At 41.7% G+C, this 24057-nt stretch overlaps 1 protein-coding gene across 1 annotated transcript; it reads left to right on the top strand.

The window, feature by feature from the left end:
- Positions 1 to 1580: 1580 nt before the first annotated feature.
- On the top strand, positions 1581 to 22576 carry LOC126988031 (homeobox protein aristaless-like). Its single transcript, XM_050845773.1, has 4 exons — positions 1581 to 1746; positions 2839 to 3242; positions 4203 to 4248; positions 21150 to 22576. Exons 2-4 carry the CDS (start codon positions 2845 to 2847, stop codon positions 21870 to 21872), a joined length of 1167 nt encoding a protein of 388 aa, XP_050701730.1. The 5' UTR covers positions 1581 to 1746; positions 2839 to 2844; the 3' UTR covers positions 21873 to 22576.
- Positions 22577 to 24057: the final 1481 nt, after the last annotated feature.

The following is a 24057-nucleotide window of genomic DNA, read 5'->3' as shown; positions in this document are numbered from 1 at the left end:
TCGACAAAACGATACTGAAGTGCAGGTCGCAACACATCAAATCTGAGGGTGGGTGCGAAAGCGCAACGCGGTACTAAAGCGCAGTGTTGCGATACTAAAGCGCGAGGGGGTGGTTCCAAAGCGCAGACACCCCATAAAAAGTCACGAAAGCGCATTTTTCCTCCAACCAAAGCGCATAATGAAATCTACAACAACAACAACAACAACAACAACAACAACAACAACAACAACAACAACAACAACAACAACAACAACAACTTCATTCTTTTAATACATTGTCACATTCTGTAGTTTTCTTTCCGTCTCCTTTTTCTCTCCTTTATTATCCTTTTTTGACATCGCACTATTTGAACGTGTTAGCAAATTCGTAATATTAATCTAACCACAAATTTTTACCGTTGCTCCTTTTTTGTTCTTTTTGTGTTTCATCTGCACCAAACGCCCATTCAAGTATATGTATTTTTTTATTATTTTTTTTTTGTTACTTATTTGCTACACACGCCCATTTAAGTACAGTCCTTTCGTCCCCTTGTTATAACACAGGAGTCCATTTACTTATCGCCTTATTATTATTCGCCTTATTGTTTATCATATTATTATTATTATTATTATTATTATTATTATTATTATTATTATTATTATTATTATTATTATTATTATTATTATTATTATTATTATTATTATTCTGTTATCTATTTACTTCACGCGCCCATTCCAGTGTAGTTTTTATGTCCTTTTGTAATCTATTTGCTCTCTCTCTCTCTCTCTCTCTCTCTCTCTCTCTCTCTCTCTCTCTCTTATCGCAGTTTTGTCAGTATTCCGTAAAGCAGTTGTAGTAATGATTATATTTATTTCGTGCGTGCGTGTGTACGTGATGCAGTTTGCGGAAAAGAGTAGGAGAAAAAATACGATGTACCTACCTTAAATGATTCACATGATAACAGTTCTTCAGCGAATGTTCGTGAACACACACACACACACACACACACACACACACACACACACACACACACACACACACACACACACACGTCACCCTCCTGAACAAATAGTTTAGGATCTCATCAAGTCAGTTCACCTTTGTCTATAGGCGGACAGGATATCATTAGCATATCATAATTATTTCCTACCCGCTCCCCTACACGTCAGCGCCGCGGCCTCCCGGGCGGCCACGGAGCCTCGGGAGCCGCGCGGGCCTTATGGCGCCGCAGCGGGAGGCTCAGGGCTGCGCGGCGGCCCTCAGGTGCAAGCGGCCGGCCAGGTAACATGGAGCTCCCCGCCCAGCATCCGGCCTCCGTGTCTCCCATTAACAGTAATATCAAATGTTGACAAGTGGACGTGATAACCGTTCTCCATGCTGGGCTATTCCCTTAATAATGGCTAAGAATGTAAATGGGTTAACTCAACAAAAAATTATGCTCACTTGATCGCTATCTACAAACCCATCCCGCGCCGTGAATGGTGGGCGGCGCCGCCACGCCCCCGAGGTGTCGGCGGCGTGACGTGGCGAGGGCGACGCCGCTGATTGGCCGGGCCGCAGCGGAGCACAACATGGCCGCGCCCTCACCTGGACCCTCTACCTGGCCGACTCAGGTGTTCCAGTCAGTCAGTGCGCCGCTGTCAACCCGTTTGGACAGGTGCGAAAGCTTGTGTTTGTTTGGACAGTGACGCTTCTCGTGGCCCGGCGCCGCAGGATATATCACGCCGCCGAAGTGTGACGCCTTTGTGTCGCGGCCTTGTGTTACGGTACGTGCTGGTGTGGCGAGGGCGAGGGCGAGTGTCCCGCCCTAGTGACGCTTCCTTGCAGGGTCTTGTGGTGCTCCGCGGGTGAGGAGGCGAAGAGGCCAGGAGTCGTGAGTACGCTGAGGAGCCTTACAGGAGGGCTGCGCGTAGGGACTGCAGGGTGTGAGGGTGTGTGTTAGGTGCTGCGTCCTGCGAGGGGGAAGGTGTAGGTCAAAGAGTGCGAGAGTTTATGTGGGTGCAATTGTAGAGGCAATGGCTAGGAAAGGAGTGCAAGTCTTATTGTGTTATGGGTCTCGGGGCAGTGGATGCGGCAACAACGGTCAGGTTTTCAACATAGTCATGTGTGGACGAGAATTGCGAGAATATCTGCGAGCATTACTCAGACAGCACCTCAAGAGTTTGGATTCATTTTGCTCGGCGTCACGTTTGTGTCTGAGTCGGCTCAGTTATTTTTGTATTCCTGTTATCTATTTATATGTAAATTGCATAATCTGTAAAAGTCCCAATAAAATTTCCAGTTATTAGACATTATTCAAGTAACAAGGAGCTTTTTTGTGTCAGCGTTCCCGCCTAAGTGCAAAGTCTTGATGGTGTAAAACGTCGGGAAATTGCGAGGGAAAGTTAACATTAAAATTTCACTCGTGTCGCGTTTTTTCCCTCCGCTCGCAGGAAGCGAAGTGTGGCGCCTCGAAGAGTAACATAATCACGGTATTTTGTTGCGTCCACAAAAAGCGTTGATTTGTGCGTGTGTCGAGAGGCACAACAAGGTGTGTTCGCCGCGTTGGTGTTCAGAGGAGGCGGCGGCGAGCCGCGGCGGGGGCAGCGCGGGGCCCTGCGGTGACGCGGTGCTCGTCGGAGATTTGTCAACATTAGACAGGTGTTTCCTGAGGGAGGCGAGTGTGTGACAGCGGCGGGAGGAAGGGGTTGTTACGGAGCCAGTGGGTATCTGTTTCTCGTTTCCTGTAGGCGTGGGTGGCAGGGCCGCGCACCCCGTCATTGAGGGCTGGTGGTGGCGGCGGCGGCCGGGCGCTAAGTGAGGGTTGTGCGCCGCCCGACGGGTTATTTGACGCTGACGGTCGGTTCTTGTCCTTGCAGGGAGTCATGGGGATCCTGGAAGAGTGCCCGACGCCCACGCCCGTGTCCGTGGCTCTGGACATGTGCCTCAAACGCCAGGGCGAAGGAGCCGCCCAGGCCACGCCCGCCCACCGCCAGAGTCCGCCGTCACAGCGCCCCCACCAGGAGGCCGAGGAGGACCTGGAGGTGGACGTGGTGGACACAGACTCTGAGGTGGAGGTCGGAAAGGGCGACGAGGCGTGCGAGGAAGAGGAGGAGGGCGGGAGTACGGGCGGCGGAGGCGAAGGAAGCAGCGAGGGCGGCGGGGAGTCGGGCGGCCCTTCCAAGCGGAAGCAGCGCCGCTACCGCACCACCTTCACCTCCTACCAGCTGGAGGAGCTCGAGAAGGTGTTCGCCCGCACGCACTACCCAGACGTGTTCACCAGGTGAGTGGGGGGCAGGTGGGCAGCCGGTGAGGGCAGAGTGGTGAGGAAAGGCTTTAGAACATATTGTGTCTACTACTGAGAGGTGAAGTCGTCTTGTTCTGTATAGGTTTAACAATACACAAAAGTAACATCATGGAAACAAGAAAATCGAAGCAAAGTGTTTTGCTGAGAAGGCAGAGGTGTAAGGCTCTATAGGACACATTACATCCGTTATTGAAAGGTGAAGCCATCTTGTTCTGTATTACAGGTTTAACAGCACACAGAAATAACAGCATCGGCACAGGAACACTGAAGTAAAGTGTAACGAAATGTTGTATAGGATGTAATGTGTCTGTTTCTGCAAGGTGAAGATGTAAAGTTCTGTGTCACGGATTTGTCACTGCCCAAAAGTAACAGCATCGGCACAAGATCACTGAAGTAAAGTGTAACGAAAGGCTTTAGCCCGGTAGCAGCGGGGGTCATGTTTATTATTGGTCCCTCTAAGCGAGAAAAATGAGAAAAAATCATCACTCACACAAACCATTTCATAATATATATAAACGCATTTGTGATCAGTTTATGTATCATCTATTTTGGGGGGTTTATATCATGGCACAAATTTGGCCCGTCGCTGCTACACGGATAGATATAATTTACCTGTTACTGAAAGGTAATATTGCCTTGTTCATTATTTTAGGTTTAAAACACAATAATAACAACAACGGTGGCCTACAACAAAGTTAAGGTGTCCATTAATAACAAAACTAAAGGCAGTGGAATTCGTGCGTAGCCGTCACAGCAGAACAAACACCAAAAGACCATCATCAACAACATACAAAAAACTAAAATCATTGCAAAATCTCAGTAAAATCATAATTCACGCAACACTAATCAGACCAAGAAGCAGACAGTGGCCGCCGCGCACGACTCAGTGAACCAGACTCTGAGGTGACTAACACGTGCAATCCTTTCCTTCTGCAGAGAGGAGCTCGCCATGAAGATCGGTCTGACGGAGGCGCGCATACAGGTGAGTGTTGTCGCGTTCACCTGTCACCGGTCCGCCAATCAGAGCCTAGTTAATGGTAGTGAGTGGCCGAGTTGGGAGTTGAGGGCATGTTGGGCTGACGTGGGTTTCATTATAGACTGGAATATATAAATAGAGTGATCACTTACACTAGACTAGCTCTCCCCTGCTGGCTACATTTGTATTTCTTATGTTTATGTGTGTTTGTTTTTGTTCGAGTATTAGAAGGATTCGGAGAGAAGTATCGCTCTAAGCATCTGCCTTTTTCTTAAGTTCTAGGACGATTCATAGTCATAAGTGTAGTCTGAATATTTAACGAAGAGTTTATATTTATTTATTTTTTATACGTATCGCTAGAGAAAATTTATTGGTCTGCATGTGAACAATTTTGACGATTAAAAAAAAACATGAGTATTATCGTAATGTTTGTGTAGGCATTGCAGCGCGGATGTGCCTGAGAAAACTACACATACATTAATACAGAGCTTCTTTTAGTGATTCATGCGATGTGGAAAATGGCGTTGACGTTTAAAATATCTTACCCAGGGAAAAAAAGACGCTGACAACCAGAATTAATTACCATCATATTAAGTAGTCGATGTTTGGAGTATACGAAAAAGCTCATGCACGTTCCTGAAGAGTAGTAAAATTTAAACGAAAGAAAAACAATTACTCAAAGAAGAAGTCGATGTTTGGGGTTTACGAAGGAGCTAATATAGACTCACTGAAACTATTGTACAGACTAAAATAATTGCATCACCTCATGGAGACCTTAAATAATGGCAGCTACAGAAATAATATCACGAGATGCGTTAAAAGTATATTCTAAGCTGTGTGAAAACTGTCGATAATGATGATAAAATGAAGTGTTGGCTGCTGACATGATGAGCAGCACTTCACACGCCTGTCACACCATGATGCCTTGATAAGAGTAAGAGATTTGAATAAAGTAAAGAAAATATCACTCAGAGAAAAGTCGACGGATTAGCATGATCAAGTTCTTTACACGCCTGTCACTCTAAGACGCCTCGATAAAAAGTAATAAGAATTGAAAAGAAAGAAAAATATCCCAAAGAAAAAAAAATTGACAGGTACTTATTCGTCTCCTTACATGCCTGTCGCAATATAATGACGATAAAAGTAAGAAAAAATAAAAAAAGATGTTACAGAAAAGTCGATGTTTGGGGGATACGAGAGAGCAAATACATGTTCCCGACCAGTAGTAAAATTATAGAGAAAGAAAATTATATTACTCAAAGAAGAATTCGATGTTTGGGGTATACGATAGAGCAAATACATGTTCCCGACCAGTAGTAAAATTAAAAAAGAAAGAAAATATATAACTCAAAGAAGAATTCGATGATTGGCGTGTAGGAAAGAGATCATTCATGTTCCCGACCAGTAGTAAAATTAAAAAGAAAAAAAATACTTAAAGAAGAATTAAGTCGATGTTTGGGGTATACGAAAGGGCCTCTTGCAGACTCCTACGTTCTTATGTTCTTATGTTCCCGACCAGCAGTAGAATTATAAGGGAAAAAAAAAATTACTCAGAGAAGAATTTGATGTTTGGGGGATACGAGAGAGCGCCTAAACTATTCATCGAACCGGTAAACAAATCAACTTTTTTTTAAGCAAAGGAGACACCTCAAGGGCAAAAAAAAAAGGAAACAATAATGAAAAAAAAGCCCGCTAATCCCTGCTCCTATAAAAATGAGTTCAGAGGAGTGGCCGAAAGAGAGGTCAATTTCTGCAGAGAACTTCACTTAGCTCACGTGGACGCCAAAGGAAGCCAGAAACCAATATAATTCCCCCCCATTGATATATAATTCACAGTCCTTGCATACGTAGAGGACAATAATGAACGCATGATAAAAAATAACATAACCGGAGTGTTGTAAAATGTATCAGTATATCAATTTATAACCAGTTTTGTTTTCTACCGTCTTATGAGCCCCGTATCTTCTTAACCGCAATACACAAATATAAATAAGATACAAAGACGTTGAGGATATGTTGAATAATCTCTGTATATCAATTTCACCACTTTATAATCATTTACCGACGTATTGCACTTAATCATATATCCTCGAATCCGTTAAAAAAATCATAATAAAAGAAGTTAGCATATAGAATGATAAATACGCAGAACACAAATAGAAATGGAATACGCAGATGTTGAGGATATGCTGAATAATTTCTATATATATATCAATTTCACGTAATAAAAGAAGTTAGGATATAAATGATCAATACGCAGAACACAAATAGAAATAGAATACGCAGATGTTGAGGATGTGCTGAATAATCTCAATAAACATCAATTTCACCACTTTATAATCATTTACCGATGTATTGCACTTATTCAAACATCCTCGAATCTGTTCAAAATTCATAATAAAAGAAGTTAACAATAAAATACTCAATACGCAGAAGACAATATACGCTTAAAGAATTCCAGCAGTATATTTTGTGGTTAGCGGGGAATTATATAAATGCAAATAAGTATAAAAAAAACTTGCATCCGGGGAACAGTGAAGGTTACGGGAACATTGAAGAAAGCGGAAGAAACTAGACTTGAGATGATTTGGACACGTGAGAGGAAGAGAGAAGAGGAAAATGCAGAAAGAGAAGGGAAGAAAATGAATTAATATGGTGGAAGAATGAGAGGGAGACGAGGAAAGAGTGGATAGATGAGAGGAGTGGATAGGAGAACGAGAAAAGAGAAGGGGAGAAGAGAATAAAAGGAAGAGAGGGAGAAGAGGAAAGGGTGGATAGATCGGAAGACAGTGTAGGAGAACGAGGGAAGAGAAGGAGAGATCAGAATTAAAGGAAGAGAGGGAGAAGAGGAAAGGGTGGATAGATGGAGTGGATAGAAAGAAGAAGGAAGAGAAGAGGAAAACATGATAAAAGGAAAAGAGAAAGACGAGAATAGGTGTATGAAAGAGGAGTGAAAGGCTATATAGGAAGATAAGGGAAGAGAATGGAAGTACAGAACAAAGAGGAAGAAGACTAAGAAAGAGGTCGATGGAGTGTTTAAGGGAAGACATGAGAGACAAAATAGAGTGTGAACATAAGAAACAAAATCATCAACGAAAAACCAGCACACAACAGACCTTAGTGGAGGAGGCTCATAAATAACAGCGACTCCTTCTAACTTACGATAATAATGCCGAGGAGAAGAATTAATATATATGTGCAAAGAAACTATATAGACGCTACTTAACCCCGCTCTTTTTCACATTTGTTATCTTTTTTTTTATGTCCTTGAACTGACTCCTTTGCTGTTAAAAACAAAAAACAAAAAAAACAAAAAAAAGAAAATAGTTATAAGGATCTGTCAATTTAATATCCAAAAAAACAAAGTGATGATAAGATTGTAGTCATAATATATACACGTAAAAAAATAACCATCTTAAAAAATCTATCACATTAATATCACAGAAGAAAATTTAGTGATAAGATTGGAGTCGAAATTATCATACATCCAAAAAAAAAAAAAAAAATCATCACTAGAGTCTATGATATTAGGAGCAAAAATAGATTGCAATAATAAAATTGGGGTCATTATCATACACTAATACATAAGCACAAAAAAGATATTAACAACAACAACAACAACAACCACAAGCTAAAAAAATAACAGCCGCGGAGTGATGACAAAAGTTCGTGGTTCATAATCTCGTATCATCACCAGCAGAGAGTGATGACGGGCCCGGGAATATATGGATGTCAAAATGACGGACGTGTTATGATGATGATGACGGTGATGGTGTAAGCCTTTCCAACGGTACCTCATTTTGTCCTTTTGAAGTGCGGCTGATCTCTCTCATTTCTAGTATTTTTTTTTTCATCATAATTCTCTCATTTGTAATTTTCTTATATAATTATCTCATTTCTCGTCTATTTCCTTCATAATTTTTTCATTTCTCGCTTCCTTTCCTCGATATTTCTTTCCTTTCCAGTATTGTTTTCATCATAATCTTCTCATTTGTAGTTTTCTTATATAATTATCTCATTTGTAGTCTATTTCCTTCATACTTATTCATTTCTCGCTTCCTTTCCTCGATAATTCTCTCATTTCCAGTATTTTTTTTCGTCATAATCTTCTCAATTGTAGTTTTCTTATATAATTCTCTCATTTCTAGTCATATTTCCTTCATAATTATTTCATTTCTCGCTTTCTTTCCTCGATAATTCTCTCATTTCCAGTATTTTTTTCATCATAATCTTCTCATTTGTAGTTTTCTTTTATAATTCTCTCATTTCTAGTCTTATTTCCTTCATAATTATTTCATTTCTTGCTTTCTTTCCTCGATATTTCTTTCCTTTCCAGTATTTTTTTCATCATTATCCTCTTAATTGTAGTTTTCTTATATAATTCTCTCATTTCTAGTCTATTTCCTTCATACTTATTCATTTCTCGCTTCCTTTCCTCGATAATTCTCTCATTTCCAGTATTTTTTTCATCATAATCTTCTCAATTGTAGTTTTCTTATATAATTCTCTCATTTCTCGCCTATTTCCTTCATAATTATTTCATTTCTCGCTTCCTTTCCTCGATAATTCTTTCCTTTCCAGTATTTTTTTTTCATCATAATCTTCTCAATTGTAGTTTTCTTTTATAATTATCTCATTTGTAGTCTATTTCCTTCATACTTATTCATTTCTCGCTTCCTTTCCTCGATAATTCTTTCCTCTCCAGTATTTTTTTCATCATTATCCTCTTAATTGTAGTTTTCTTATATAATTCTCTCATTTCTAGTCTATTTCCTTCATAATTCTTTCATTTCTCGCTTCCTTTCCTCGATAATTTTCTCCTTTCCGGTATTGTTTTCATCATAATCTTCTCAATTGCAGTTTTCTTTTATAATTCTCTCATTTCCAGTATTTTTTTCATTATAATCTTCTCAATTGCAGTTTTCTTTTATAATTCTCTCATTTCAAGTCTTATTTCCTTCATACTTATTTCATTTCTATCTTTCTTTCCTTGCTAAATCTCTCATTTCTAGATCTCTCTCCTTTATCATTCCCGCGATCTTAGCTTTCTTTTATTTTCACTTCTATTTGTAGTTTTCTTTTATAATTCTCTCATTTCTAGTCGTATTTCCTTCATAATTATTCTATTTCTATTTTTCTTTCCTCGATAATTCTCTCATTTCTAGATCTCTCTCCTTTATGACTCCCTCGTTTTTAGCTTTCTTTTATTTCTTTTATTTTTATTATTCTCGTAACACGTAAAAAAAAAAAAAGCAAGTCTCACGTTCTTCCCACCTCGTCAAGGTAATACATATATTTGATTCTTGCTCTTTTATTTTCATTTCCCAGGAATAGTTTACTCATATAATTTTCTATTCGCAATGGCTGTTAAAATTCATAAAGTGATTTCTCATATTTATGCTGGCTACATTGTTATGCGGTAGATAGCGTCTCTGTTTGTCTGTCTGTCAACCTCAATATCCGTCTGTCTGTATGTGTGTAAGTACGATTATTTGCATCTGTGTCTGGTTCTCTGTCAATCTTCCCTTCGTCTGTCTGTCTCTGTGTTGTTTATTTGCATCTGTCTGGTTCTCTGTCTATCTTCCCTTCGTCTGTCTGTCTCTGTGTTGTTTATTTGCATCTGTCTGGTTCTCTGTCTCTCTATCTTCGTTTTCGTCTGTAAGTTTCTGTGTGTGTTTATCTGTCTGGTTCTCTGTCTCTCTATCTTCGTTTTCGTCTGTAAGTCTCTGTGTGTGTTTATCTGTCTGGTTCTGTCTCTCTATCTTTCTTTTTTGTCTGTAAGTCTCTGTGTGTGTTTATCTGTCTGGTTCTGTCTCTCTATCTTTCTTTTTTGTCTGTAAGTCTCTGTGTGTGTTTATCTGTCTGGTTCTGTCTCTCTATCTTTCTTTTTTGTCTGTAAGTCTCTGTGTGTGTTTATCTGTCTGGTTCTGTCTCTCTATCTTTCTTTTTTGTCTGTAAGTCTCTGTGTGTGTTTATCTGTCTGGTTCTGTATCTATCTTACTTTTTTGTCTGTAAGTCTCTGTGTGTGTTTATCTGTCTGGTTCTGTCTCTCTATCTTCCTTTTTTGTCTGTATGTCTCTGTGTGTGTTTATCTGTCTGGTTCTCTGTCTCTCTATCTCCCCTTTCGTCTGTATGTCTCTGTGTGTGTTTATCTGTCTGGTTCTCTGTCTCTCTATCTTCCTTTTTACCTGTATGCCTCTGTTTGTGTGTTTACCTAGTTGTATTTACCTAGTTGTAGTTTTACAGGGCCTGGGCTTACGCTCGTGTGGTCCCGTCTCCGTATCTGTATTTGTCCAACTTCTCCTTAAATTTGTTCAACTTTTCCTTAAATTTGTCCAACTTTTTCTTAAATTTGTCCAACTTTTTCTTAAATTTGTCCAACTTTTCCTTAAATTTGTCCAACTTCTCCTTAAATTTGTCCAACTTTTTCTTAAATTTGTCCAACTTTTCCTTAAATTTGTCCAACTTCTCCTTAAATTTGTTCAACTTCTCCTTAAATTTGTCCAACTTCTCCTTAAATTTGTCCAACTTTTCCTTAAATTTGTCCAACTTTTCCTTAAATTTGTCCAACGTTTCCTTAAATTTGTCCAACTTTTCCTTAAATTTGTCCAACGTTTCCTTAAATTTGTCCAACGTTTCCTTAAATTTGTCCAACGTTTCCTTAAATTTGTCCAACTTTTCCTTAAATTTGTCCAACGTTTCCTTAAATTTGTCCAACTTTTCCTTAAATTTGTCCAACTTTTCCTTAAATTTGTCCAACGTTTCCTTAAATTTGTCCAACTTCTTAAATTTGTCCAACTTTTCCTTAAATTTGTCCAACGTTTCCTTAAATTTGTCCAACTTTTCCTTAAATTTGTCCAACTTTTCCTTAAATTTGTCCAACGTTTCCTTAAATTTGTCCAACTTTTCCTTAAATTTGTCCAACTTTTCCTTAAATTTGTCCAACGTTTCCTTAAATTTGTCCAACGTTTCCTTAAATTTGTCCAACGTTTCCTTAAATTTGTCCAACTTCTTAAATTTGTCCAACTTTTCCTTAAATTTGTCCAACTTCTTAAATTTGTCCAACTTTTCCTTAAATTTGTCCAACGTTTCCTTAAATTTGTCCAACGTTTCCTTAAATTTGTCCAACTTCTTAAATTTGTCCAACTTTTCCTTAAATTTGTCCAACGTTTCCTTAAATTTGTCCAACGTTTCCTTAAATTTGTCCAACTTTTCCTTAAATTTGTCCAACGTTTCCTTAAATTTGTCCAACTTCTTAAATTTGTCCAACTTCTTAAATTTGTCCAACTTCTTAAATTTGTCCAACTTCTTAAATTTGTCCAACTTCTTAAATTTGTCCAACTTCTTAAATTTGTCCAACTTCTTAAATTTGTCCAACTTCTCCTTAGATTTGTCGAACTTCTTAAATTTGTCCAACTTCTTAAATTTGTCCAACGTTTCCTTAAATTTGTCCAACTTCTCCTTAAATTTGTCCAACTTCTCCTTAAATTTGTCCAACTTCTCCTTAAATTTGTCCAACTTCTTAAATTTGTCCAACTTCTTAAATTTGTCCAACTTCTTAAATTTGTCCAACTTCTTAAATTTGTCCAACTTCTCCTTAAATTTGTCCAACTTCTTAAATTTGTCCAACTTCTTAAATTTGTCCAACTTCTTAAATTTGTCCAACTTCTCCGTAAATTTGTCCAACTTCTCCTTAAATTTGTCCAACTTCTCCTTAAATTTGTCCAACTTCTTAAATTTGTCCAACTTCTCCTTAAATTTGTCCAACTTCTCCTTAAATTTGTCCAACTTCTTAAATTTGTCCAACTTCTTAAATTTGTCCAACTTTTCCTTAAATTTGTCAAACTTTTCCTTAAATTTGTCCAACTTTTCCTTAAATTTGTCCAACTTCTTAAATTTGTCCAACTTCTCCTTAAATTTGTCCAACTTTTCCTGTGTGTGTGTGTGTGTGTGTGTGTGTGTGTGTGTTTATCTAAGTGCCTGGTTCTTTATCTGTTCTCCTTTCCGTGTGTCTGTGTGTGCTTAATTCCCTATCACCCCCTTATCTCCCCTCTCTCACCCTTCTCCTCTGCAGCACTCGCGCGATAGGGGATCACATATGCAAAATTCCGTATTCATATTACTGTTATCTTTACTATCCCTCAGTGCAATGTTGATAGTGATGGGGCGGAGATAGCGGTGACATTTACAATACCAAAAATTATGATGTTAGTAGTAAATAATGATAATAGTAGAACAACCATTTACTACTACTACTACTACTACTACTACTACTACTACTACTATTACTACAAGATCACATATGGATACAACTACTACTTCTACTACTACTACTACTACTACTACTATTACTACTACTACTACTGCTACCACGTTACCTTTCTATTCTAATTATATGTTTTTGGTTCATGTTAATCAGAATTGCCTGTTACCAGATATTTCTCGTAATGTCGGAAATTAAACTAAATAGAGTCTTTCCTACACTATCGGTTGCAGAATTTACATATCTTTTTGTGATCTCGTGCCATTAACATACATTTCCGCATTGGGGGGGGGGGGGGGGGTCTAGACAGCGGTGATTACTATGCAGATGATGATGATGATGATAATGATGGTGATGACGATGACAGTCCTGATCTTGCAACGTCTCAAATTATTCTTTCATTTTTTTTGCTTCTTTTTTTTCTTGTTATTGTTTTTCTCTTCTTATTTATCATCTTTTCTCTCATGTTTTTTTTCTGTCTACATGAGAGATAGACAGACAGACAGACAGACAGACGAACCCACTGACACCAATACCAATAACGTACTAAAGAGAATCAGATCCCACTTAGTAGAACACACACACACACACACACACACACACACACACATACTAGCGGTTGTTGGTCGAGGTCTGATGTAGATTTAGATCACTGTGCATGTCAGGCCTTTGTTCGTTGGTGCGTTTGTTGTTCAGGATGCAATGATATCACGTGTTTAGTTATGGTAAAATCGCTCATTATTATTATTATTATTGAAAGCGTTTACTTATCTTTTGGGTCAATAGTCATGGTGTTAGAGCGGTGTTACTACTACTACTACTACTACTACTACTATACTACTACTACCACTACTACAACTAATACTACCACTACTACTACTATTAATTTTGTTGTTGCTGGTTCTATGTTCATTTTGACGCTAAAATATCTGGAGTCTTGGTATTTATATGTAGTCTTTTACTTATTAATTATTTTATACCACTACTACTAATGATAATAATAATGATGATAATAATGATACCAATACTAACACTCCTAATACTACTTACACAACTATCAAAACTACATATATAGAAATAACAACAACAACAATGATGATAGTGGGAGAGAATGTAAGGAAAGAAGAAAGAAAGAAAGAAAGGAAGGAAGGAAAGAAGGAAAGGAAAAAGAAAGAAGAAAGAAAGAAAGGAAAAAGAAAGATAAAAAGGAAAAAAAAAGAAAGAAAGGAAGAAAGAAAGAAAGAGTACAACCAACATCCCCCCATACACATACCACCTACCACCACCACCACCACCACCATCACCACCACCAACACCACCACCACCACCAACAACAACAACAGTAACACCATCCTTTTCCTGAGTAATAGCCAGTAATTCGGCCTTTGTCGCGGCACACAATCGGAAGCATTACAGTTATTGATGGAGGCGTTCATTGTTGACCTAACGTATTGACGGGATGGCGGCGGGGGGTTGAAGGAGAGAGAGAGGTGGAGAAGAGGGAGGGAGAGAGAGAGAGAGAGAGAGGGGGGGGGGAGGAAGAAAAAAGAGAGGATAAAAAGGGAAAATAAATAAACATCAAAGAAAAAAGAGAAAGAAGAAGAAAAGAGAGAAAAGAGAAGAGGAGACGAGAGAGAGAGAGAGAGAGAGAGAGAGAGAGAGAGAGAGAGAGAGAGAGAGAGAGAGAGAGAGAGAGAGAGAGAGAAGACGGAAATAAGGAAAAAAGAGAGAGAATAGAAGAGAAAAGGAGGAAAAAGATAGAGAAAAAAAAAGTAAAGAAGAGAAAAATAGTAGAAAATCACTTATCGTAAAATTTCATGTGAAAATATTGCCCATAAATTGATAAAGGTCTACTACTACTACTACTACTACCAATAAGAGTGATAATAATAATAATAATAATAATAATAATAATAATAATAATAATAATAATAATAATAATAATAATAATAATAATAATAATAATAATAATAATAATAATAATAATAATAATAATAATAATAATAATAGTAATAATAATAATAATAGTAATAATAATAATAATAACAAAACAATAATAATTTATAAAAAAACACCTCTTTATATTCCTATTAACTACGGGTGACTGAACTACCATAAGTGGACTAAGTTAATATTTAAGAGTCATTAAGCTACCAGTTAAGGGGATTAGATTACCCTTAAGATAGCCCCAGAGTGCCATTATAAAGGGGCCGTGTTGCCATTTCAAGGGGAGTTGGATACCATTTACAGGGGTCTAGATTATTGCTTTGAGGGGCTGGAGTACCATTTAGTAGGTTCTGGGTTACCATTTAAAAAGGCCCGGGTTATTTTAAAGGGATTTAGGTATCATTTTAGGAACTTGCCATTTTCAGATACATAAGGTTCTGTTTGAAAAGCGCTGATTATTGTTGTTATTATTATTATTATTATTATTATTATTATTATTATTATTATTATTATTAGTAGTAGTAGTAGTAGTAGTAGTAGTAGTAGTAGTAGTAGTAGTAGTAGTAGTAGTAGTAGTAGTAGCAGTAGTAGTAATAGCACGTTGGTAGGAATTATGGGAAGTAATATATCGATAATAACAACGAATAAAATAAATGAAAGCTATAATAACCAAACAATAAATATATATACAATAACATCAACAAAATACTAATAATTATAATCAGCACAAACAATAACACTAATAAACATCCCCCCAAAATCATGGACAACATAACAGTAAAATAACACCAAATAACAAAAAACAAACAAACAAAACCAGAAAAAGCAACAAACACACGCGCGCCCCTCACCTGGCCGCCCTAACAGGTGCCCCCTTCGGCCCAATTATTTAGATAAGCTGGTATGGGTTCGCCGCGCCTCGCCTGCAATTACCGGGTCCCGTCCACAGGTAATTGGCTCGCCACGTGTATCAGCTGATAACACACACCGCCCAGCGTCCACGAGCGGGCCAGAGACAGTGAATTAATAACGCCAGGAACAGGGACGAAGGGTGAAGGGGGACATATATGGCGGACAAATGCGGACTGATGTATATTTTGCGTTTTCCTGTGTGTTTTAGCGAAGGAACAGAAGATTCACATATACAAAGAGCGAGGAACTGTGAATTAATAACGCCTGGGACAAGGGACGAAGGGTGAAGGGGGACAAATATATGATGAAGAAATACTGACTGATGTATACTTTGCGTTTTCCTGCGTGTTTTAGCGAAGCAACAGAAGATTCACATATACAAAGAGTGAGGTAGAAACGGTGAATTAATAACACCAGAAACAGGGACGAAGGGTGAAGGGGGACATATATGGCGGACAAATGCTGACTGATGTATATTTTGCGTTTTCCTGTGTGTTTTAGGAAGGAACAGAAGATTCACATATACAAAGAGTGAGGAGGAAACGGTGAATTAATAACACCAGGAACAGGAACGAAGGGCGGAGGGGAAAATATATGGTGGAGAAATACTGACTGATGTATAATTTGCGTTTTCATGTGTGTTTTAGGAAGTAACGGAAGATTCACATATACAAAGAGTGAGGAGGAAACGGTGAATTGATAACGCCAGGAACAGAGGACAGAGGGCAGAGGGGGAGGTGTATAGCAGAGAAATACTGATTGATACTTCCTTGCTTTGTTGTGTTTGTTTAGAATATTTACAGAAGATTGAAGAACGCGAATAACTAACATCAGTAACAGGGGACGTATGGTTGTATAGTGAAAAAAATCTATGATACAGTAAACAAAACTGACTTTTTTTTTGCGATGTGTGTTTAGCCGAGACATAAGCTTGACATATACAAACAACGAGAGGAACAATAAATAACAGGAATAACTGAGGACGCACGGTAGAACAGAAATGAGGTACGGTATATGAATTCTGACTGATACAAATTTGCTCTTTTATGTGTTGAGTCTAGTAATAGTTAAATCTTGAGGGAGTAAGTCTTAGGAACGAACCCATACAATCTTAGGAAGGCTATCGCTGAGTTTATATACCACTGATAGGGATGAAAGTGTGATAACATTGATTGGCTCTAGCATTAATACGTTAGGCAGTAGATGGATGAGTATCAGCATAGTGTCTTTTGCAGCGAGGCGTTGATTTTCATGTGTAGGAGTTGAAAATTTATTGAAGATCCACAAATATAGCGAGGGAAAGTAAATTAATACCAGCAGAAACAGAGGCAGTGTAATGGAATAGTGAAATAATAATGGGATAGATTATTTTGCATTATTTTGTGTGTTTAGCCAAGTCGATAAATAGTTATAGAAAAATGCTAAGAATAACCAAACATATCATCAACCTTTACTTAGATGTTTAAGATGATTCCTGTTTGATTCAACCATCATTTTGAAATCTAAACATTAAGCTCAACCAAACATTCAATCATTTTTTTACTTAATAATGTAGAAAATTAATAATATACAAGACTTAATAATATAAAAGATACCTGTTTCATTCCTGTAACATTCCGAACTCGAAGCATTTCATCAACATTCACTTAGGATGAAGAAAAGTCCTATTAAAATCCATTTGCCTTTCGAGGTTGGCACATTAATCTTAACCGAACACAAATAGGAGGAGTGAGTAGCGGGCTTTTTTTCATTATTATTTTTTTTTTTGCCCTTGAGTCGTTTCCTTTGCTGTAAAAATAAATAAAAATAAAAAAATATATAAAACATCCACTTATAACAACAGACGATTGCCCTTTGATTCGACTAGCATTTCAAAGATCACACAATTCATCAACATCCACTTTTTAAATACAGAAGATTCTTGCTCGATTTCACTAACATCTCGGGAGCCCAAACATCAATCTTACCCAAACACTTAATCAGCATTCACCCACAACATAGACTCTTCGTGTGCTTAATATTATAGATCATTCTTGCTTGATTCCACTAACATCTCGGGAGCCCAAACATCAATCTTACCCAAACACTTTATCAGCATTCACCCACAATATAGGGTCTTCCTGTATAACTCCTGTAATATTCCAGAGTCCAGTCATTCATCTCCACCAAACGCATAATCAACATCAATATCTTCCCGTCACAATAAAATAAAACCATCTCCACGGAAAGAGAAAATTCATACCTGTAAGTTGTGATTTATTCCTCTGTTTACTCTCTCTCAGGTGTTCGCTTCGGCAGGTATTATCAATCTTTACCTGTAGCCTTGATGGAGGAGGAGAGAGAGAGGAAGAGGGAGAGAGAGGAGGGAAAGAAATCTAAGAGGTGATGGTGGGAGAGATTTGATTTATTTTCCTGATTATGTGATTCATCTTTCTCTCTGTTGTGTTAGAGGAGGAGGAGGAGAGAAGGAAGGAGAGAGAGAGAGAGAAGAAGAGGGAGAGGAAGGATATCTAAGCAGTGATGGTGGGAGAAATCGGGCTTATTTTTCTCTATCTTTCTACCTGTTGTGTTTGAGGAGGAGGAGGAGGAGGAGGAGGAGGGAAGGAAGGAAGGAGAAAGAGAGAGGAAGAGGAAGGATATCTAAGTCGTCATGGTGGGAGAAATCTGACTTATTTTTCTCTATCTTTCTACCTGTTGTGTTTGAGGAGGGGGAGAGAGAGAGAGAGGGAGAGGGAAGGGAGAGGAAGGAAGTCTGTCTCCGTGGTGGTGGTGGGAGAGTGGATTTTTGTGGCCAATTAGGTTTTCTCTTCTGTCTGTCTGTCTGTCTTTGTGTCTCCCTTTGTCTTCCCGTGTGCCTGTCGCTGTCTGTTTGTGGGTATTTGTGCCTAATTAGTTTCCGTCCGTCCGTCTGTCTGTCTGTCATGCCTCTCTCTCTCTCTCTCTCTCTCTCTCTCTCTCTCTCACACACTATCTGTATCTATCTATCCGTTTATCTATCTGTATCTATCGTTGTGTGTGTGTGTGTGTGTGTATGTGTGTGTGTGTGTGTGTGTGTGTGTGTGTGTGTGTGTTTCGGTAGCGTGACGGGGGGGGTTGGGGGCGTGGTCTTCTGGGGGCGGGGGGCGGAAGAGGCTGCTTTATTTATCCCCTTACCGACCCGGGGGGGGAAGGGGAGGAGGAAGGGGCGGGGGGAGGAGGGGGCCGTAAGTCTGTGTGTATGGGGGGGAAGGGGAGTATGGAGGCGACTTTCTCCTTAAGGGGGGCATGTGTGTATTTTTTTGCTTGTTTGTTTATGTGTGTGTTTGGGGGAAAAGTCGTGTGTGGAGGAATGTTCAAAGATTTCACTTCCTCTAGGATTTATAGGAGTCAGGGAAGAGCGAGAACCAGAGGTGGAGAGAGATTAGAACCTTCGCCGGATCTGATGCCATCTTAAACGCTTCGGAGCCCCAGCGCACATATTTGAGAAGGTTTTCGTAGGAGTTGTGGGCATTTCCAGGAGTAGTTTTATGATCCCGGTAGTAGTTTGTCCCTTCTTCTGTACCATGAAGCTAAGAAACACGTATTTGACAAGGCTTTCGTAGGAGTTGTGGGCATTTCCAGGGGTAGTTTTATGATCCTCGTGGTAGTTTGACCCTTCTTCTGTACCATGAAGCTAAAAACCACATATTTGACAAGGTTTTCGTAGGAGTTGTGGGCATTTCCAGGGGTAGGTTTATGATCGTGGTGGTAGTTTGATCCTTCTTCTGTATCATGAACCTAAGAAACGACATATTTGACAAGGCTTTCGTAGGAGTTGTGGGCATTTCCAGGGGTAGTTTTATGATCCTCGTGGTAGTAGGACCCTTTTTCTGTACCATGAACCTAAGAAACACATATTTGACAAGGTGCCCGCAGGGCTTTCGTAGGAGTTGTGGGCATTTCCAGGAGTACTTTCATGATCCCGGCGGTAGTTTGATCCTTCTTCTGTACCATGAAGCTAAAAACCACATATTTGACAAGGTTTTCGTAGGAGTTGTGGCATTTCCAGGAGTAGTTTCATGATCCCGGTGGTAGTTTGTCCCTTCTTCTGCACCATGAACCTAAAAACCACATATTTGACAAGGTTTTCGTAGGAATTGTGGGCATTTCCAGGAGTAGTTTCATGATCCCGGTGGTAGTTTGTTCCTTCTTCTGTACCATGAAGCTAAGGAACACACATCTGGCAGGATGGCATACGATAACATCAGACAGACAGAGGACCAGCTGGAGATGAAATTACAACCTTCGCTGGAGCAGGATGGAGCACACTAAAATCAAATAGAAGTGTAAAGGCCTGCACTGGGTTAACTAATGGCTGATGATGACGATGATACAAACTTTTTTTCTGTCACAAGAGGACCGAGGAAAGCTAATTGTTATATACTTTCTAAAATGGAAAAATATTATTGTCTTATATTTTCTCGTTATTTTCTTATATTTCTCTTCCTCGCCTTTCTCTTCGTGTTCTCCCCGTGTAGAGATGGAAGGGGGAGAAATAGAAATGGGTGACTTACAGAGGTGTGGGGTGAGTATAGGAGGTGGGGAGAGGGATGTGATTTATTGTATGGGGAGAGAAAACTGACGTGGGAGTGTATGACTTCTACAAATTCTGGACAAAGCGAGAAGGGGAGAAGAGGGAGTTTGTTGGGTAAGGAAGGGAAGGGAAGGGCAGGGTGGCTATATGAGATAAAAATAAAGCATGTATGAGATTGTGATTGTGTGTGAATGAAGGAAAGGGATGATAGTGTGAGGGTGTAAGGGAGAGGAAGTATCGGGGAGATGGATGAGGGGAGGGGTGAGGGGATGAGGGAGGTTGGCTGGAGAGGTGTGGGTGAGGGGAGAAGGGAGGGTGGGGTGGTAAGGGTGGCTGGAGGGGAGTAATTACCTTGGTGTGACAGGTTTGGATGACGGGGTGTTGTGTGGGGCCCCGTCTGAAGGGGTCTAGAGAGGGGGGAAGGAGGGGGAAGAAGGCTATCCTGCAGGAGACGAGATTAAAGAGACTCTAGTGGCCCCAAGGGAAGCATCGTTCCCAGATATAAAGTAGGAAGAAATTAACCCGTCAGAGGAAATTAAATTTTCTTCTGATATAGCGGTAATGACGCTGGTAAGTTAGGGCAGCCGTTGTCCACACGGCTGACGGACGACGCAGACACACGCAGAGGGGTGGGGGTGCAGCGGCCATGACTCTTGCAGGTACCCGCGGCGGCCTGACTGCCTGCCGCGGGAGGGCTCAGGAGGGGCGGCCGGCGAAGGTGATCCTCGTCGGGGTGTCACATCAATATAGCGAGGAGCTGCGGGCCGCGGGAGGTGCGGGCGAGGGTCGTCTCGTGTCTGGCCGCAGTAACTCGCGCCGCGTTATGAGGTCTCGGCCGCTCGGGACCCGCCGGCCGGATTAGTGACCGTAAACAATGCCGTAATTGATGTATGTGCGGCGCCGCGATCTGCGCCGCGTGTTGGCCGCCAAGTGACACGCTGTGTGTGTTGCCGGCGGTGTTGTGGCCCGCTAAGTGGCGTGTCGTGTGTGTTGCTGTTGTGGGTGTGGGTCTGGTAGCCGCCAGGTGACATGTGTTTGTGTTGCAGCTGTAGTTCTTTTGGCCGCTAAGTGACGTCGTGTGTGTTGTTGTTGTAGGTGTGGGTCTGTTGGCCGCCAGATGACATGTGTTTGTGGTACAGGTGTTGTTTTGTTAGCCGCTAAGTGACCCGTGTTGTATGTGTTGCAGGCGAAGTTATACGGGCCGCTAAGTAACGTGTTGTGTCTGTGTTGCAGGTGTGGTTCCAGAACCGGCGGGCCAAGTGGAGGAAGCAGGAAAAGGTCGGCCCCTCCACGCACCCCTACGGCGGCTTCCCTTCCTCGGCCTCGCTGCCCCTTCAGAGCCCTTCGCCCCTTCCCCCCACCATCTCCAGCCCCTTCGCCACCGGCCTGGGCTTCCCTGGGGCCAAGCACCTCGACCCCGCCGCCATGTTCCACGGGGCCCGCGTGCCGCCCCCGAACCCCTACCTGCCGCCCACCTCCGCTGCCGCTGCCGTGGCCGCCGCGTCCGCCACCCAGCCGCTGCTGCCGCCCGGCTCGCCGTACCTCCACCCGTCGCTAGCCATGCTGCGGGACCTGCAGTTCCGGCCTCCCGTGCTGGCCCCCCACCTGCTGCACTACACGCCCTCCTTCACCTCCGTGCTGGCCCAGCTGTCCCAGCGCTCCAAGCTGGAGCCGCCGCCGCATTACCTGTCCAGCCTGCAGCCCTACCTGCCGTCCCTCGCCGGCCTGCAGAGCTCCGCCCCGTCCCTCTCGTCCTCCAGCCTGGCGCCGCCCCTGCCCTACTCGCCCCCGCTCACCGGCCCCGCGGGCATACAGCCGCCGCCCCTCCCGTCCCTGCCCCTGCACCGGGACGACGCTGAGCGGCGCCACGCCTCGCTGCAGGACCTGCGGCTCAAGGCGCGCGACCAGGAGGTGAAGATGGAGCTGATGCGGAAGGCGGGCGAGATCACGGCGTGAGTACCCAAGGGACGCTCGCCTGCTGCTGCCCTCAGCGGCGCGGGACGCTGGCGAGGCTGCTGTGACTTGCGTGGATAACTATACCCAAAGGCGTCACAGTGAGGCAGCCCGCCACCGCCAGCACCAGCCCGCCTCGCCGTGCTGACGTGGCCGGCGGCGTGAGGTCGCGGCACTGCGCCCCTCGAGGCCTCGAGGGCCCCTGCAGAGACGGCCTCACGTGGCGATGGGAAGGGCGGCGCTGAGCGGCCGCGCTAGAGAAGTACCTCCTTCGGCAGGCGGCCAGGGCGAGTCTGGCCACGACGACCTCGTGCTGTGGCTGCGGCGAATAATGGCGTGTCCGCGGCGCGGTGGTGAAGGTGTAAGATAGTGTTACAGTGTGTCGTAGCTTACGTTAGTGTTTCAAGCCACAAGTATGCAAGTGTTACCTCATCTACTGCTCCGTCCAGTCCTTGCCTCAGTACTTACACGTGTGTCTTGCCTCACGGCTGTGTGCTACATGCTGACACCAACACACACACACACACACACACACACACACACATACACACACACACGAGGAACAAACAAACATACATACCTAGGAAATGAACCTCATTATGATAATTATATTTGCTAATAATTATTTAATAGAAGCCAAAGTTATTAGACCTGTTATTCCATTAATGTATATACTATTATGACACCAATAAAGCAAACAAAACATACATGAGCGAGTGTGAGTTATGTTTACCCGTCAGCGCTGTGTGTGTGTGTGTGTGTGTGTGTGTGTGTGGTGACGTCAGGGGCCAAAATCGATCACCTGAACACCTGTCGTCCTTCGTGAGGTAAAGAATGCAATTGGTCTCGCTAACAGCCCCGACAGGTAACACTTACTTACCTGCCCCGCGTCGGCCGTCCACTCACACCTGTCTGCGTCTCAGGTAACTATAATTAGGCGGTGATAGAGGAAGAGAAAAACACAGGCGACTTCTGATGTATCGCTTTTATATTTGGTGTTTGACGGAGAAAGTTTTGCTTTATGATATATTATGAGTGGCTGAGTGGGAGTTATTGGACATTATGGCAGTCTCTCTCTCTCTCTCTCTCTCCTAATTTCAAATCTCACCTCCATTTTTGCATTACTTTTCATCTTCTTTTATTATTTATCTTATTTTACGTTTGTTTTCGGTCTGGTCTCTCTCTCTCTCTCTCTCTCTCTCTCTCTCTTTTTTCTAAATTCAAATCTCACCTTAATTTTTGCATTACTTTTCACCTTCTTTCGTTATTTTTCTTATTTTACGCTTGTTTTCGGTCTGGTCTCTCTCTCTCTCTCTCTCTCTCTCTCTCTCCTAATTTCAAATCTCACCTTCATTTTTGCATTATTTCTCATCTTCTTTCATTATCTCTCTTATTTTGCGCTTGTTTTTTTTTTTCTCTCTCGTATCTTATAATTTCTTCCCTCCGTTACGTCTCTCTCTCTCTCTCTCTCTCTCTCTCTCACATAACTCACACTTCACTTCCTGCGCTTAACACCCGCAAAATGGAGCCAAAACGCAAGGCAGAGTGAGACGTAAGAGGAAGCAGAAGTGATAGGAATATAATCAAGACGGATGAGGAATAGCGGATGAAGATGGATGACGTGGATGCGTGGAGGAAGATGGGGATAATGATGGATCACACTTGCCCCTCTTCCACCCGCCCCTTCACGCTACCTCCGCTGTATATTGTAATGACCGAAGTGCCCAGAGCAGCGGCGATGATAAGAGAGCCTCGGGGTAATCCAATAATGGCTTGTGAGAGTGAGTTATGGGCGGCCAGGTGGTGTGTGTGTGTGTGTGTGTGTGTCTATATATGCAGTCCCTCTCCCTTCTCCTCCTCCTCCTCCTCCTCGTAATCCTCCTCCTCCTCCTCGTTCTCGTCCTCCTCCTCCTCCTCGTTCTCCTCCTCCTCCTCCTATTACTACTACTACTACTACTACTACTACTACTACTACTACTACTACTACCCCATTCAATCTACGCTAGTTACTCTCTAAACCGTTTTCTATCTCTCTGAATATTCCCCTAAGTGGTTTGTAATTACTTGAAAAACGCCACAAAGACCCAATTTACTGTACTTTAATGAATATAAAATAGACCAGTATATATTTCCAGTTATTTATATCACTAGGAAATGAGAATAACGTTAGATAGTTACGATATACGAA

This window comes from Eriocheir sinensis, chromosome 67 (assembly GCF_024679095.1).
Source record: "Eriocheir sinensis breed Jianghai 21 chromosome 67, ASM2467909v1, whole genome shotgun sequence".
NCBI lineage: Eukaryota > Metazoa > Arthropoda > Malacostraca > Decapoda > Varunidae > Eriocheir > Eriocheir sinensis.
Note: the sequence above shows the minus strand (reverse complement) of the source record. Positions and strands in the feature narration are given on the sequence as shown.

Coding starts and splice junctions, on each gene's coding strand:
- LOC126988031 (XM_050845773.1), top strand. CDS start 2,845: ATGGGGATCCTGGAAGAGTGCCCGACGCCCACGCCCGTGTCCGTGGCT. Junction 3,243..4,202: donor TACCCAGACGTGTTCACCAG/GTGAGTGGGGGG, acceptor TTCCTTCTGCAG/AGAGGAGCTCGCCATGAAGA. Junction 4,249..21,149: donor TGACGGAGGCGCGCATACAG/GTGAGTGTTGTC, acceptor TCTGTGTTGCAG/GTGTGGTTCCAGAACCGGCG.